At 40.1% G+C, this 17,975-nt stretch overlaps 1 protein-coding gene and 1 long non-coding RNA gene across 4 annotated transcripts in view; both read left to right on the top strand.

The window, feature by feature from the left end:
* Positions 1–7,735, top strand: part of LOC135478019 (kielin/chordin-like protein) — a 65,495-nt gene extending 57,760 nt beyond the window's left edge. For 2 of the 3 annotated variants that reach the window (XM_064758276.1, XM_064758275.1), the window contains exons 10-17: positions 185–325; positions 1,170–1,251; positions 2,341–2,387; positions 3,439–3,690; positions 4,254–4,354; positions 4,929–4,971; positions 5,669–5,747; positions 6,535–7,735. In XM_064758276.1, the coding sequence (XP_064614346.1) occupies positions 185–325; positions 1,170–1,251; positions 2,341–2,387; positions 3,439–3,690; positions 4,254–4,354; positions 4,929–4,971; positions 5,669–5,747; positions 6,535–6,586 (797 nt within the window). In that variant the 3' untranslated portion in view covers positions 6,587–7,735. The remainder of the gene's footprint in view (positions 1–184; positions 326–1,169; positions 1,252–2,340; positions 2,388–3,438; positions 3,691–4,253; positions 4,355–4,928; positions 4,972–5,668; positions 5,748–6,534) is intronic. The other variant, XM_064758277.1, reaches the window with a different exon arrangement.
* A 1,008-nt stretch (positions 7,736–8,743) lies between these two features.
* LOC135478027 (uncharacterized) lies at positions 8,744–14,604 on the top strand. Its single transcript, XR_010445247.1, has 5 exons — positions 8,744–8,872; positions 9,560–9,618; positions 11,438–11,473; positions 13,174–13,255; positions 14,563–14,604. It is a non-coding gene; the product is annotated as an uncharacterized LOC135478027 (long non-coding RNA).
* The last annotated feature ends 3,371 nt before the right edge of the window (positions 14,605–17,975 follow it).

The following is a 17,975-nucleotide window of genomic DNA, read 5'->3' as shown; positions in this document are numbered from 1 at the left end:
GGGTAGGAAATCTTGATCTAAGTAAAAGTTTCATCATGGAGTCAAATTTGACTCGTGCTGAGCTCTATGAAGTGGACTGAACACGAATTGGATACTGATTTAACTCAATCGACCAGAACCAAAATTCAAGCCTTTACTGTTACCTGTACAACTGCATCGTACTCACGTCAATAACTTATTTCAGGTCCTCATTGCCAGTACAACGGTAACATTTACAAGCCCGGGGATAGTTTTAACTCTACAGACGGATGCAACACGTGTTCGTGCTCAGAAAACGGACAAGTGGCCTGCACCGAGAAGGCTTGTCTACCGGATCAAAATGCAGGTTAGCGAAGTTGGCTTGCTGCCGATGTAACAGATACAGTTGTGTTAATTGTGACGTTATGGTATTTATCATTGACGAATAATTAGGTGATATGAAGTAAGAATAACTGAATTATTGCAGGAAACATGTTTTATCGTAAATCTTTGACATGTTGAGGAAAGCATACTGGAAAACACCGTGTTCCAAGGTAGTGAATGGAGGAGTACAGATCTGTATTTCTGAAAACTAAGCTGGGAAGAATGAAACAGATCTCAGATCTGTATGACAACTTACAAAATGGTCATTCAGTTTTTCTTACGCTGGACACAAAGGGTCAAGTATAAATATCCTAGGAAATTAAAAAGTTTTGGTGAAATCTTATGATGTGAAAATAACACAGGTTTACTTGAGATGGGAGAAAAATGCCAAATTATGCCAGACTCGATTTCATGAGTGGATTTAAGGCTCGAGCTCTCTTAAACTATTTTATCTCGCTAGATATGTTCTATGTCTCTCGGCAAGATGAGTTTTTAGCGCTTGTCATCTTAATAAGTCGAGACTTATATGTTGAAATACAGAAATAAATTGAAAGTAGTGCAAAGTTCTATATGTTTTATATTTCGACAAAGCCATGGAAATGAATATTAGGGTCGTTTTGTGGAACAAATAGATGTTTCCATATTTTGAAAAATATTTCTTCTTTCTATTTTTTTTTTCCTTATTACTGGATTTAAATCTCTTAGAATGACTGGCTCTCTGCTCATTATTCACACACACGAGCCAAACGGACAAATTATTTCAAAAATTTCGAGGCACAAGATATGAAACGCTTTGACATGTCCTTAATTTCTGCTTTCCATTTCAGGTTGCCCGGCGGATAAGCCTTTTACAGAGTGTCCCTACAATCCATGTATAGCGGCTCTGTGCGTCACAGGAACCAGATGTGTGTAAGTAGGCTGACCACAACAATGCCGTGAAGAAAGTTCATGGACTGTTTGATGTCAGCTAGATAGAGTTTTCTCTGTTGGATTTCTAGGTGCCTCCTGGCGGTGTGGTGTGCATTCAACACATAGGATTCTATGGTGGTCTGTTGGGACCCATAGGGTATCAGTAGGTTGGGTTTGAAATAGTTTGTTTTAAGGTCATTTGTTAATTGCATTCATAGCTCTAAATTAAGATGCAATTTAAGATACCCAGTAGAATCTAAAGTTTTCACTTCATTTTGCTAAGTGGAAAAATATTTACAAAAAAATAAATCAAACTGTTATTCCGGACAACATTTATTGTTCTTTCCTTTGACATGTACTCCATGCTAGTGTGTTCTTTGGTGTAAAATAGGTGTGGTTCAAAAAATAAATAATCTTTGGCACCAATCGCCATTACATGGCGGAAATATTGCCAATGTAGCGGTGAACCATAATCATTCATTTATGCAAACATTCATGTGTTACACCCAGTAAAAAGTTACACATTTACACATAAATTTCACACCTCCATATAATGAAATGTGCTTGATTATTTATATAAAGGTGAAATGTCAGGATTTCTTTCACTGATAAAAGTGATTTTGGCTCAGTTAAATACATTTATCGCGTTTGGAAGGCAGCCAGGGGCTATGACGTCAGAAACGAATCATTTTTTTACGTCTCAGTGCAAGCTGAGCGGAATAACGTCATAATACAAATGTACTCATCTTTTAAATTCTTACGTCACGCAATAAGACTCGACGTCATACTAGACGTCATTTGCGACGTCAGGTTATATACACAAGTCTGTGAAGGTTTTTTCAACTGAAAACATTGCTTAAACTGTCTCAAATATACATTATCATGATATTGTCAAAATATCTATAATAAACAGATTATTGCACAATGAAGGTTGAACATCATAAGTATATTTCTTCTGAAAGGTGGAAATAATTTTTTTTTATTTTCACCTGTCACTCAAAAATTTTTTCGATATTCAACCTTCACTGTGCAATACGCTCTGTATATCATTTATACATAATGAACTGATGATTTTCTGTTCTGTTACAGTGCTGATCAGTGCGGGGGCTGCTTTGCGAGGTGTTTACCTCTGGAAAGTGGGTATAATCTAGGAGCTTGATTCCGACAATATTTCCAGAATATGTCTCAGTTCTTTTTGTTTATTTCTGATACGAAATTTATATTCATATTTATATTTGAAAATCGCTCGACAGCATTGATTTACTACATACGCGTTATCGGGTCTATTCCACTTTACCGAAAATATATTTCCAAGCTATTTTTTATTTATTTTTGGTGACTGAAGAAAACTTCTGTACTTTACTGTTTACTGTAAGTCAAAACGCAATAGCCCAATAGTCTATAGTTCTACTTAGTATATAGGCCGTGGAGAACTGCCTATCTAATCCAACAAGAAATTAGTCACATGTACAACTCCAGTATAACTTTAGTGTTGTGTCCACTTATGTCCCTTAAACATAAGTGCACTTAGTCTCTTAGTGTACCAGATGTTTTCCTCTGGCCTGTGTACCGGTTTTCTCACTCCAGTAAGATTAGCACAGTTTTCATCTGGATTGTGTGCTTGTTCCTCACCCGAAAAAGATTACCAAATTTTCCTCCGGGCTGTGTACCGGTTTCCTCACCCCATTAAGGTTACCACAGTTTTCCTCTGGGCTCTGTACCGGTTTCCTCACACCAGTGAGATTATCGCAGTTTTCCTCTGGAATGTGTACCGGTTTCTCACCCTAATTAGATTATCACAGTTATCGTCTGGACTCTGTACCGGCTTTCTCACCACAGTAAGATTATCGCAGTTTCCTCTGGGCTGTGTACCGTTTTCCTCATCACAGTAAGATTACCACAGTTTTCGTCTGAGCTGTGTACCGGTTCCTCACCCTAGCTAGATTACCACAGTTTTCGACTGGGCTGTGTATGTGTTTCCTCACCCCAGTTAGATTGCCAGAGTTTTCGTCTGGGCTGTATACCGGTTTCTCCCCCCAGTAAGATTATCGCAGTTTTCGTTTGGGCTTTGTTTCCTTGGTGAAATATTCCTGTGTAGGAAGTTTAACTACATTCGAATTAAGCCGGACGCCGAGTGGACAGCCAGATGCCGAGTGTAACATCTACGATGTTTTCTGTGTTTGCCAGCTAAGCAGTGTTCAGTGGACGGAAAAACTTACAACGTTGGGGACGACTTCCCGTCATCGGACGGCTGTAACACGTGTACCTGTAGCGCCTCCGGATTTCCCATCTGCACATTGCGTGCATGCTTACCACCAAACCAGTGCACTGCAGAAAATGGAAAGACCTACAACGTTGGGGACACATTTCCAGCATCGGACGGCTGCAACACGTGCACGTGTACGGAATCCGGCGTTCCCGTCTGCACACTGAAGGCCTGTGAGTTAACACCCACTGATCTTGCTTAACCTAAGGATAAAACAAGTGGTTATTATTTCTTAGTTGAACACACCCATTTTTCGCGATATTACAATACAATCTGTCCAATACAAAGGCTGGACACATCTTCTCACATTCAACACAGCGAATGTTATCTGGTTGACTATTCAGTCAGAAAACATTAGCCCTAATGAACAGAATTTCTATTTTAATTATGTTATGGAACGACGACGTCTCCTTGTAGCAAACTGCAGAGGCCTCTGTTTAAAAAATTGTTAACTGAAGATCGGTCGCTGGCTGAGTTTATTAAGTTGTTGTCCTTCTTGCACACGACTGCCCTTTAGCAGTGAGGTTGCGTGTTCAAATCCATGTCCCGTTGGGACGGGTGCGGACTTCATTTAGGAGGTTTACCAGGTGTTGGTTAAACTCGTGTGGACGCCCTGTAATGTTTCCCTTAACCCATAAACTCGAGAGTGATAGTGCGTGAGACATTCCTGATTGTAACCTATAAATTAAGACCTTGAACAAACTTGACAAAAAGTTTCACAATTCTTACTTTCCAGGTCACGTGTGCCCTCTGTACAAATGTAAAGCTTGTACCACTGGATATGTGATCGATGAGAACGGCTGTCAGACGTGTCAGTGCAAAGATCCCACGTGCGAGGTAAGCGTAGTTAGCCTTTACTCTCCATGCTCTTGCCTTATTGTATTGATGGTACAATGCAAAGGTATTTCATTGTATTGTATATCTGTATTCAGCTGGTGGACAGTTAATCCCCGAGAACTGGTCACTTTGCATTGTTTTCATATGTACTTCGCAGGAAAAGAACCTTCACATTTCACATCAATTATACTGAAAATGGGTAGTACAAGATAGCTAATATGAGCGAAATATAGCTAATACCAGAATAGCCTGGCCTAACCTGACGCATCCGACCATTGCAATGGTGTTAACCACGCGGGGTGCATACACATGTAGCACGTTCTTCGGAGAAAACGTGACGCTGCACTTGTGCGAGGTCACGTGACTACAATTTCCTGTGTCCGAGCACTTACCCCTGTGTATAGAATTTGATGATGATTAGAAACAAAAAACGCGCTAATTCTCTTTTAATAATTTATCGTAATCTTTCTTCTGGAATTTTTTTTATTTAGCGTATGGCTTGGTACAAACTGTAAAAATAAATCATCCATGCATTTGTCATCACTGAGGCTCTTTAATCGTTGTATTTGAACAGGGAGTGACGTGTGCCAAGGGGTCATTCTGCTCCAACTCTTATTGTAAGTATATTACATCCAGTGTGTGTCAGCTGGTATGTTATAATAGGTTTTCTTTTTCGTTGGGGGTGGGTGGGGGGTGGGTGGGGATATAAGTTCATGCACTTTAAACTCCTGGCAAACATTATACACTCTGCATTTTGTGAGATTTAAAGTTACACTTCAAGTTATTGAGTTAGGATCCGAAATTCAATTTTTTTATCCATTTTTTTACGCCTTTTATTTTCACATCACATGCAGTCCAAGCTAATATGATGGAAATCGACAATAAAAGGAATCATGGCAACTGCTCAATCCCACATCACGTCCCCGCCCCACCCCCGAATTTTTCGTGGACAAGTGTATTCAATGTTGAGGCAGTAGCTCGTCATATTTCAGTTTGCGCTTAAAACACTTGTCATTCAATCGCTACAGGACACACCTGCCGTGGGTTCAATCCCGGCCTTGGACAGGGAATTTGGACAAGGCGCTGTCGCTGCTGTGAGGCCTTGGTTACAATAAACGATGGACGGCGCTTACATGGCTAATTGCGCAGTCTAGCGTTTATTGAAGACGTCTTGTTTTCCACCAGTATGGTGGGCATGGCATCAGGAAAGGTAGCTGGTAATTTGTCACACACTATAGGTGTACCCATAGCTATCGCATAACTGAAAAATATTGACTATGACATTAAATCAAATAAATCAATGTTATCTTTCAGGTTGTCCCGATGAGGTTAAAGTCATGCGGTGTACTGACCCCTGTGCAAATAAATACTGCGGGATCTTTAAAGTGTGCAAGTAAGTTTGTATTTGAAGTACCGGCATTTTCAAGTATGCAAAATAACTTTGGCTAAAGTATCGTGAAAGTCTTGAAATACTTTTTTTTCCAAAATGTGAAACAAGTTGTTACCGGGGAATTTTAACGGTTTGGACAAAATTACTCGGGTGTTATGTTTACTGCATCATTTTCAAATGTAGAAGTTGTGTGTGTTATGTTTACGTCTTCGTAGTATAGAAGATAAACAGAATCACGTCTGTGTTTGCAAGTAGGCTTTTCTGGCTGTGTTTACGCGGGTATTTTCTGCTGTATATTTCAAGCATTCGAGCATTTTTTTTTCTGTGATATCTTTCAAGTGTTGGCACAGGGTTTTGTTTTCTATGGAATATATGAAGAGTTCAGGCAGGTTATGTCTGTGGTGTTTTTAAAATGTTTAATCAGTGCTTTTCCGGCTGTATTTGGAAGTGACTTAGCAGATTTTCATCCGCATATTTAAATTCTGCAAGTAAATTTCGCAGCAGTAGTTTTAAAGCATACAAGAGCTTTTTACCGCTGCATATGTTAAATATCTTTTCCACATTCATTACCAGAATTTCAGTATTACGAATCATAAATAATCAAAATTCAGTGATTCACCAAAAAGAAAAGTCAATCAGCCATTCAGGCAGTCAGAAAGTGAAGGTGTAGGTCAGTCACTGAATCAGTGAAATCATTAATGAAGTTGTCCGTGCGTTAAAGGAAGACAGTACATAGATATACAACAGATGAATTATTTGTGTTTAAGTCTTTGTGCTTGCTACTTTCCAGGCGATACTGCAACTGCTACGCTGACTGTGTCTGGTGGTTCCTGGCCCAGTAGTCTCCCCTGGAGTCGGTGAAAAGAGGGACACACATTTACTGTCGGGCTACTTCTACTCTACTATCAAGAGTTTAATCCAGTGAACATTTAAGACAATTCAGGAATATTTTCTTTTCATTGTTAACTTATTTTTTTTTTTTGAACATTATGTTATTTTCCCTAGTAAAGATGCTACAGGACATTATCTCTAGTGGTGCTATGAGACAATATTTCATCAGAAATGTATGAGACTATGTGCGCAGAAACATAATGTAATGTTTATATCAACTCAGTCTTTACACACCTAAGGGTCTCTCTTTATGAACTCGTTTCGCAATGTGTTGATTGAAAGGTTTACGACAGCAGCATGTTAATGTTTTTGAAGACCAACATATAGTTACACACTGAGTCACAATTCTCCATATGTGATGTGACACAAGTTAAAACATTATATTCATTCAAGGCACTCTGGTTATCAGTTGAAATGAGAACAGTGGAAGATAAATGTTACACAAACATGGGATAGTCGTCAAAAAGAGTACCGTGTGCAAACGCGCAATGCGCGACTGATGTGGATCAGTCAAGCCGCGTTGAGACGGCGCGACCTTCGAGTAGACCGGTGGAATTCGGCTGGACGAGTGAAAATAGAATATGCGCTATTTCATACAATAGTTTAGCATAATATAAATCCCATCACGTGAGATAGGCTTATCCTGTTGTCTTTCCACTTGTCGAATTCGGCGAGCGAGCACGATCAGTCGCATTGTGTGAGCGCGGTATATTTGGCAATCGAATCTTGTATACCTAAAACAGAATTCGCTAGCCCATATGTGTATATATGAGGCGTTAGGTACATAGTGAGAAGTAAGTATGTAAGGAATAAATGACAACATGAAAAAACTCCTCAGTTCATTGTGAGAAATCTATAACTATCTTTTCTAAACTTTTGTAAACTGGGTATTACTACAACTTTGTTTAGGAGGATGTAGCTGATAAATACACTTTGGTATGTGCCCGAAGTATTTTTGTACATTTTCACTTATGTCTTTGTTTTTCAATTTTCTGGTACATATATCATATTACGTTAACTTATTTTTCCCTCTGGACTTGTTTCGGAATTGTTTTATATGTACTTGATTTATGGTTGATAAACTGCATTCATGTCTTAAAGATTTGTTGATTTTTGTACTTTGCCATTTTTTGTGCTTCACCATTGTCTTACGGCGTTCAACGTACGGAAACAGACCAAATAGGCCTACCATAGTCACATGGGTACATATGTACTGTCTGGGGAGTCATGGCTGCTGGATATATTTGGCATGGTGTTCACACATTGAACAAAGCCATGTCCTCACACCACCTGATCGGTCTCTGACCACTGACATCGCAGCTTCAGCTCCAGTTCTCGCCAGCTCGACTGCTGCTTGAAGTCAGAAGGTTTTGTCAAGTGCATCTACCTTACCCTTAAATACGACACTTGTAACATAAGAGGAAACTTCTTGACATTCTGCCCTTAGAATTTAGTTAACAAGAAATGAAAAAGCGGTAATTTTACAGCTATATCGTCGAAGTCGGGAGTCCAGTGGTCAATTCCGGGTCGCGTCATACTTCGGTGACGGCTGGACTTTGATGGCATGGGCTCGCAGTCACAAGAAGACACAGTATATATATACACACGCAATGGCTCGTCATATGAATGAAAAATTAAATACGACGTAAAACCTCAAGCGAACATACGAACAAACATTGCTCGCAAGTTTGGGGTCAAGGCTTGAATAGGCACCAACCTTTACATGACGCTCACCAACTTAGTGATAAACAAATTTGTTAGGAAGCATGTCATGTCTTTTTAATATATACACTTTTAGGTCACTGAACGGCTTTTTAATGTGCCCTTGTAACTAGTATTTTTAACAGTACATCCTTATCTGGCTTACGCTACGTCACAGCCAATCAGAAATCTCCGAGGCAACGGTCAGAATAAAGACATTGTTGTGAAACTGACACGTCAAAGGCACATGAAATATCCTGTTCTGACGGCGCTACTTCAACACAAAAGAAAAATCTGACCTTTCATTTTTAAAATATTTAACGCACATGACATCTTAATGTAGCCTATACACGAAAGAATGAGATATGAATGGTGAAAATAAAGGAAATGGCTCGTTCCAAGCTTTCCTCACCTTCAAAGGCAAAGGATTCATGAATATTCATTGATCACCAAGAAAAGTGTTTGTGGTAACGTTGAAAGTTTCACTTACAGTAAATCGGAGAACCTGTCAAGAATCCATCCGTTAGAACGCAAAGGTAAGGCAAACAACAACGTTGATATATGTCCATGTATAATTTGGGCACTATATGTATATGCATGGCACATGGCTGGAAGACCTTCTCAGATAGGAGGCCAGAATGATGTGAACTTGAACTCACAGTGACGGCACTGGTGAGAGGCTCCAGAGGGACTGTGCTGCGATAGCCCGCTAACCATCCGGCCAACTCGTTTTCCAATACAATCATATGGCAGTATGAATCGAGGGCAAGAGAACCCTCTGGTTGCCATTCGTCCTACTGCAGATGTAAGTACGCAGGTTAGTCTACTAGCAGACAATGGACGGTGATCTCCCCGAGGTTCTCTCGGCCTCGATTCATAAACCTGACTGCCGGTAGGTTTATTTTTTTTAGTAAAAAAGCAGTTAAATAAATATATCCTATGTTTAAATATAGATTTGTTTTCTTAATTGTTGGTGGCCAGCACGCCAGCGTGGCACAATGACCCAAGAATCTCTCACCAATGCGGTTGATGAGTTCGCGTCCAGCTTATGCTTTCTTCCGTTCCGGTCGTACGGGGGAAGGCCTGACTCTGCCTGGTTTCCTCCCACCATAATGCTGGTCACCGTCGTATCAGTGAAATATTCGTAAAAACGGCGTAAACCACCAATCAAAAAAATAAATAAATAGTAATTTATGTGCGTTGTTCTTTTTTCTTTTCTGCAGCCACACATCACAAACCATGGTTTTATTTCCTGTTATTGTTGTGCTGCTGACAGTCACAGGTACGATATCTATGAACACATACACGCAAAAGAGATTTCCTTGACTTTTTTATCCAAGAAGGCTTTTATTACGCTGGATATTTTAATAATAGCTCCTTATTCATTCCATTTCTTGTTTGTATTCATTATTTATGAATTATCGTTATTCTTCATGCATTTCAATAGATCAAGCTATACTGTTGTTAAGCTATAGTTAACAACCACCATATGGCGATGTTGTAATGATGCATTTGACAAATCTGAGTTTTCAGTAACTCTTTATACAACCGAGTGACAACAGCCTACTGACTCGTGAATACATTTGACCTGTTTTCCTACATGGCATAGTTAACAGAGACCAGCGGATCTTGATGTTTTCGGTTCATGACCCAGTAAGTGTTGGTAGGTTCTGATGTTGACATTGATTGTATCTAAATTAAAATTTTAGTGAGGTCTAATAAATTTCAGATGACATGACTGCGTGTATTTTTTTTTAATAATTCAGCTTAAGGCACGGTGATACGAAGAGGTATAATCTTGTACCACGTGTATTTAAGCATTAACAAAAACGGCAGGAGTGAAACCTTGACTGGATTAGTCTGGTTAAGAACGCCCAGGACATCTGTGCACAGTTGTTTAAAAGTGTATTAACAGTTAAGCTCAATATTAACTGTAATATAAAGTGCTAGTAGTTTTGTATAGGGCCTGGACCGGTATTTAGATTTAAGCCTGACTTAACTTTTAGTACGCTTTTGAACAACCGAGCGCTGTCTCGTAATGGATGGATCCAACACATCCAATGTCCCACCATTCCGCCTCGTGACAACCGTACACTTTATTCCACTCCCGGTGTAAGAAGTTGAGACGTCATGACGTCACAGAAAGATTGAACATTTTAACCGATGTGTTGAGCATCCGGTTGACCTATTTACAACAATACTGCTTAAGATTGGTCAGTTGCGTTGTCTTGACTGACAGTTCGGAAAGGTTTATTGCCATGTTTGCGTGCTTAACACGGGGTTATAGGTTATATAAACATTCGTGTTTATTACATCAACATGGTGCTTTTAAGAGTTGCAATAAAAACGACTTATATTCAAATAGTTATATTCTACCTGGAAACTTTTCATGGCTTACAGGTTGGTAATGTTAATGAAAATGGTATGACTAGAAAATCGACTGTGTTTTCTTCATCAGTGAAAACTGATGATGCCTTCTTTCATATGTATTGAATTTAGCTTTTTTTGTTATTTAGATTTCATTATTATTCCATGGAAATGGTGTTTTATGCTGTTTTAGGCTTGGAAGGCTCCTTCAGGGTCTAAGAGTTGCATATGATTGTCGGAAATGACATTCGTCTGATCGACTCCTTGTTTGTGTTCTCTAATAATATTCAGGATCAAGAAATTATTTTGGTTAAACGCGTTCTTGATTTCCTCTACTTCATGACATCCTCTGTTTGTTACAGTAGTTCATAAAGCTGTTGGCTGTTTTAGCCACAGGTCTCCAGTATTGCTGACTACCCTTGACCTTGATCCACAAGTAGTGCACGATAATCTATGCGTCGAAAAAGACATTCATATACCAACCGTCAACCAAAATGAACGTTCTAGGTCAATAATAGCAAGCTCAGTTTACAAATCAAGGTTTAACAAAACGGCCAAAGACGTGAGAAAGTAAAGTAAGGGCTTAACAGGGCTTCATACAAAGAGTAGCACCCGACAGTTTCCAATGATGATGGAAGGACGCAAGATATGTTCTAAACGAGTAATTGAGAATCAGTATGCTAGTCGTGTCGGGCTTTTTCCCGGCTAACTGTCGTGTTTTATCTTTTTTCCAGACGCTGGTGCAGAGTCTGTTGCTAAAATTGCCCCAGGTAGGTAACACAAAATCGAGTCCATTAATTAATTCTATATTCTATAAGTTTACATCGACTACTTTCGGAGCATATACATATTCAGTTATTTAGAGGTGTTTTAGGCCGAACTCAAGAGTATCTCACTTATACAACGCCAGTCAGCTGTGGCATGAAACCTGGCAGAGACCACGACTATCCGCAGGTTGCTGCCAGACCGTTCCTCGTACAGACGGAGAGGAAGTCAGCATGAGCTGGACTTGAACTCACAGCGACGGCATTAGTGACAGGCTGCTGGGTCATTCTGTACATGTGTGTACAAATTCACTGAATCCTTCCTAAACTGACTCCTTAACTTAACTGAGCACACATACTTTCGAACAATTGACTGTCTCTAGAAGCGAAGGTTTCTGCACGTATGTTACAGTTACCACCTAAAGTTATCATCTGGGCGATCATCTAGTTTGTACACCGAAACCAAAGGCGGTAACTGACTTACACAGTGGTTTCATTGTTTGGCAACAGTCATTGGTTTCATGAAATCGCAGTTTTAGCGACTAAAGTTGGACAAATTTTTGTAAATATTGAAATTCACCGTAATTAATCCGTATGAGATGCACATGTATAGGCTTGTGAAACTATGTATTTCACTAATAGATTTGCGATATTGATGTGGTCTTATATGAAGGTCTTCAGATGTTGTCCGTTACACACGAGACCGTGACAATCTACATAGGTTTACCGCGAACTTTTATTTCGTATTGTCATTTAGATTCGCATAAACCGATTTAGTAAGTTTTTCGAACAGGGTTTAGAGGTACCCAATAAGTTAACTTACTTTAGCCTGAAAGAATGCTGCAAATTTATGTGTTGATATAGTCTTCAAACACTTTTTACCAGCAGAACTTGATCTTTTGAGGGACGCAAGGAAAATGATATTTCTCAACACGGCTTTTACTCTCACATTTTACTGAACATATTCTACAAGAAGCTTTAATAGATATTTCTGATTATTGCAAGCAGCAAATTTCCTTGAAAAATCAATCCAGTAGCTCGTGAAATTTAATCCGCTATACTGAAAATGAAAAAAAAGTTTATCTTTAGTTGTTTAATTGGTTGAAACAAAGGACGCTATTATAGCAATAATAGCCAGCGAGGAGTAACCAATTGCTCAAATGGTAGAGAGCTACACTTCGGACGTAGAGATCGGATTTCAAATCCCGATTAGTGAAGCAGCCAGTGGTGTATTACCAGTGGAGTCTGCGAAATTAGTGCGTCTCTTGAACACCCGTTACTCGTCACCTGAACACCTGTGATCCGCTAGCATACCGGTGGGTACGTAGGATGAATGACCCGCGGCAAACAATGAAGTCACCGAATAATTCATGTCATACAGTATTCGTCTTTTCACTGGGTTTCTTTTCCAGTATCATAACTGTGACCTCGGGGCAGTGCGGTTCCATCTCGTTATAAATCTGACCTTTGTAGCACATGTGTAAGAGGACAATTCTTGATTATGGCGTCAAGGGCACATCAAATAATACAAATTTTCTCCTAAATTATAGTTAATGTAAAGCCAACCGAAAGATGCAAGCGTAATGGTACATCCAGAAAGACACCACTCAGTTGAAATGTTCCAAACCCACCTCTTAATAAGCTCAAGATTATTTGTAGAGGAAGTCAGTTAAGTTCCTTGTTTTTTCTTGAACATGCAATCTCAGATTGTCCCCCTGACAAGCCTCGTGTCAACTGCTTTGTGGATCCGTGTTGGAGTGCCACATGCCCGGCTGGGACAACATGCGTGTAAGTAATTGAGTTTTTCTCCACATCACAAAAATATTATAAAAAAATATAAAAGACCGTAACGTGTGTATCAGTGTAGATAGAAAGTATTAAGTTATCTTTACAAAGGCATTAATGCATGGAACTTGCTGATGGTCGTGAGCTCCCACCAGGCTCTGTCCGGTTTCCTCTCACCATAATGCTGCCCGCTGTAAATGAAAATATTCTTAGGTATGTCCTAAAACACCAAATTTTAAAAAAATCAATGAAGGGGAGTTTTTATGCAAAATCCAAATTTTATTATCCTTGGGATTTCTCTACTACACGCTACGTTGAATTTCAACGGGCCTAAGTTGGTAGAGCGTCCGCTTCGGGACCGGTAGATCTAGAATCAATCCTTGATCGAGTTACACGTAAGACTTTAAAAGAGGAAGTTGTAACTTCCTCGCTTGGCGTTCAGCATGAAGGGGATAGTGCAATGACTGGTTGACCCGTATCAGTATAATGGCTCGGGCGGGGCGGCTTACTTGCCTTCGGTATGTCGTATCCGTGAAGCAGCACTAAATAAAAGAGCGGTGGAAATCCGTCCTGCAACAAGGAGGCACATTACACGTACATACACCCTAATGATTCCTTCGTCGTCATATAACTGAGAAATTGTTGTGTACGACGTTAAACCCCAAGCACTCACTCACTCACTCAACGGGCCTAAAATCAGAGACGCACGCTTCGGAACATACCTGCATTACAACACTCCACCTTGGACGACACCATTTCACACCAGGGGGTTGACAAGTGTTTAGGCCATGAAATTCTTTAATCCAGACGACAACAAACTCACCCCAGTTCATACATAGGATAACATTTATTTCTGGTGTTAATCTATATGTATTAAAGAGCTGATTAAGAATTAAAGAAACACATAAAGACAAAATGATTTGCTGCCAACACAAACTTCACCTCCTCTTTCTTGTGCGTATTGGCCTTTCCATAACGCTCTCGAACAGGTGTTGACAGTGGGCGAGAGACAGCAGCAACATGGGGGAGGACGGTTGTGTAATTTGCCCTTCGTTTGCGTCACTTTTGTGTGGAATAAATATGTAAAAGTTTGAAGTAGGTATAGCAGAATAGATATTTAGACCCCAGACGCCTGCAGCGTCTTGGTGTAAAATTTCAACTATTTCAAATTTACTGGTCTAAAATCAATATCAATGACTGGACAAAGAGTCAGTATTTCTTAAACGGACAAAACTTTCGTCGCTGAAATGTTTTCAACATATCTCCTGTCTCAAACTGTTTTTACGTTTTGCAACTGTGTTTCTCCACAGAGCCAATTACTGCGGGGGATGTAATGCTGAGTGTAAACCCGGTAAGTCTTTGTTTTAATAATATTTTAAGTTTTATTTTTATCACTAATGGGTAGTTTAATTGAAGTAGCAGGGCCAAGACTTTGCAAAAAACAAACAACAACAACAACAAAACAACAACAAGTACATTTGTTCCTTCACCCATTTGCTCACTGTAACCTTCATTGGAGGCCACATGACTACAACAAGTCCATGTATTCCTTCACCCATCTCCTCACTGTAACCTTCCTTAGACCGCATGACTACAACAAGTACATGTTTTCCTTCACCCATCTGCTCACTCTAACCTTCCTTGTAGGTCACATGGCTACAACAAATACATGTATTCCTTCACCCATCTGCTCACTCTAACCTTCATTGGAGGTCACATGGCTACAACAAGTACATGTATACCTACACCCATCTGTTCACTGTAGCCTTCCTTGGAGGTCAAAAGGCCTCATCAAATACATGTATTCCTACACCCATCTGTTCAATGTAACCTTCATTGGAGGTCACATGACTACAACAAGTACATGTGTTCCTTCACCCATCTGCTCACTGTAGCCTTCATTGGAGATCACATAACTACAACAAGTACATGTCTTTCTTCACCCATCTGCTCACTGTAACCTTCCTTGGAGACCACATGACTACAACACGTACATGTATTCTTTCAGCTGTCTGCTCATTGTAACCTTCCTTGGAGACCACATGACTGCAACAAGTACATGTAATCCAACACCCATAAGCTCACTGTATCCTTCCTTGAAGACCACAGATCCACAACAAGTACATGTATTCCTTCACCCATCTGCTCATTGTAGCCTTCCTTGGAGACAACATGACTGCAACAAGTACATGTATTTCTTCACCCATGTGCTCACCGTAGCCTTTCTTGGAGACCACGGATCACAACAAGTACATGTATTCCTTCACCCATCTGATCACTGTAGCCTTCCTTGGAGACCACACGATTACAACAAGTACATGTATTCCTTCACCCATCAGCTCACTGTAGCCTTTCTTGGAGGTTAAAAGGCTACAACAAGTACATGTATTTCTTCACCCATCTGCTCACTGTAACCTTCCTTGGAGACCACACGACTACAACAAATACATGTATTCCTACACCCATCTGCTCACTGAAGCATTCCTTGGAGGTCAAAAGGCTACAACAAGTACATGTATTTCTTCACCCATCTGCTCAATGTAACCTTCCTTAGAGGTTCCATGGCTACAACAAGTGCATGTATTCCTACACCCATCTGCTCACTGTAACCTTTCTTAGAGACCACATGACTACAACAAGTACATGTATTCCTTCACCCATCTGCTCACTGTAACCTTCCTTGGAGACCACATGACTACAACAAGTACATGTAATCCTTCACCCATCTGCTCACTGTAACCTTCCTTGGAGACCACATGACTACAACAAGTACATTTATTTCTTCACCAATCTGTTCAATGTAGCCTTCCTTGGAGACCACATTACTACAACAAGTACATGTAATCCTTCACCCATCTGCTCACTGTAACCTTTCTTGGAGACCACATGACTACAACAAGTACATGTGTCTTTTTACAAATCTGCTGACTGTAACCTTCCTTGGAGACCACGTGACTACAACAAGTACATGTATTCCTTTACCCATCTGTTCACTGTAGTCTTCCTTGGAGGTCAAAACGCCTCATCAAATACATGTATTCCTACACCCATCTGCTGACTGTAGCCTTCCTTGGAGACCACATGACTACAACAAGTACATGTATTCCTTTACCCATCTGTTCACTGTAGCCTTCCTTGGAGACCACATGACTACAACAAGTACATGTGTTTTTTTTACAAATCTGCTCACTGTAACCTTCCTTGGAGACCACGTGCCTACAACAAGTACATGTATTCCTTTACCCATCTGTTCACTGTAGCCTTGCTTGGAGACCACTTGACTTCAACACATAGATGTATTTCTACACCCATCTGCTCACTGTAACCTTCCTTGGAGACCACATGACCGCAACAAGTACATGTATTCCTTCACCCATCTGGTCACTGTAACCTTCCTTGGAGACCACATGACTACAACAAGTACATGTATTCCTTCGCCCATCTGCTCACTGTAACCTTCCATGGAGACCACATGACTACAACAAGTACATGTATCCTTTCACCCATCTGCTCACTGTGAGCTTCCTTAGAGGTCACATGACTACAACAAGTACATGTATTCCTTTACCCATTCCGTACGTGAGCAGGTCTCCCAGCAACCTGCGAATGGTTGTGGGTTTTACCCAGGCTCTGCCCGGTTTCCTCCTACCATAATGCTGGCTGCCGTCGTACAAGTGAAAAAATCTCGAGTACGGCGTAAAACACCAAACAAATAAATAAATGAATACTTTACCTATCTACTCACTGTAACATTCCTTGGAGACCACATGACTACAACATGCACATGTAATACTTCACCCATCTGCTGACTGTAACCTTCCTTGGAGGTCACATGGCTACAACAAGTACATGTATTCCTTCACCCATCTGCTCAATGTAACCTTCCTTGGAGACCACATGACTACAACAAGTACATGTATTCCTTCACCCATCTGCTCACTGCAACCTTCCTTGGAGGTCACATGGCTACAACAAGTACATTTATTCCTTCAACCATCTCCTCACTATAACCTTCCTTGGAGACCACATGACTAAAAGAAGTACATGTAATCCTTCACCTGCTCAGTGTTAACTTTTAGTACGCTTTTTAACAGCCGAGCGCTGTCTCATATTGGATGGATCCAACACATCCAATGTCCCGCCATTCCGCCTCGTGACAACAGTACACTTTAATCCACTCCCGGTGTAAGAAGTTGAGACGTCATGACGTCACAGAAAGATTGAACATTTTTACCGATTTGTTGAGCATCCGGTTGACCTATTTACAACAATACTGCTTATGATTGGTCAGTTGCGTTGTCTTGACTGACAGTTCGGAAAGGTTTATTGCCATGTTTCCGTGCTTAACACGGGGTTATAGGTTATATAAACATTCGTGTTTATTACATCAACATGGTGCTTTTAAGAGCTGCAATAAAAACGACTTATATTCAAATATTTATATTCTCCCTGGAAATTTTTCATGGCTTACAGGTTGGTAATGTTAATGAAAATGGTATGACTAGAATATCGACTGTGTTTTCTTCATCAGTAAAAGCTGATGATGCCTTCTTTAATATGTATTAAATTTAGCCTTATTTGTTATTTATATTTCATTATTATTCCATGGAAATGGTGTTTTACGTTGTTTTAGGCTTGGAAGACTCCTTCAGGGTCTAAGAGTTGCATATGATTGTCGGAAATGACATTCGTCTAATCGACTCCTTGTTTGTGTTCTCTAATA

This window comes from Liolophura sinensis, chromosome 11 (genome assembly GCF_032854445.1).
Source record: "Liolophura sinensis isolate JHLJ2023 chromosome 11, CUHK_Ljap_v2, whole genome shotgun sequence".
NCBI lineage: Eukaryota > Metazoa > Mollusca > Polyplacophora > Chitonida > Chitonidae > Liolophura > Liolophura sinensis.
The sequence above is the reverse complement of the archived record's forward strand: the minus strand, read 5'-3'. Positions and strand labels throughout refer to the sequence as shown.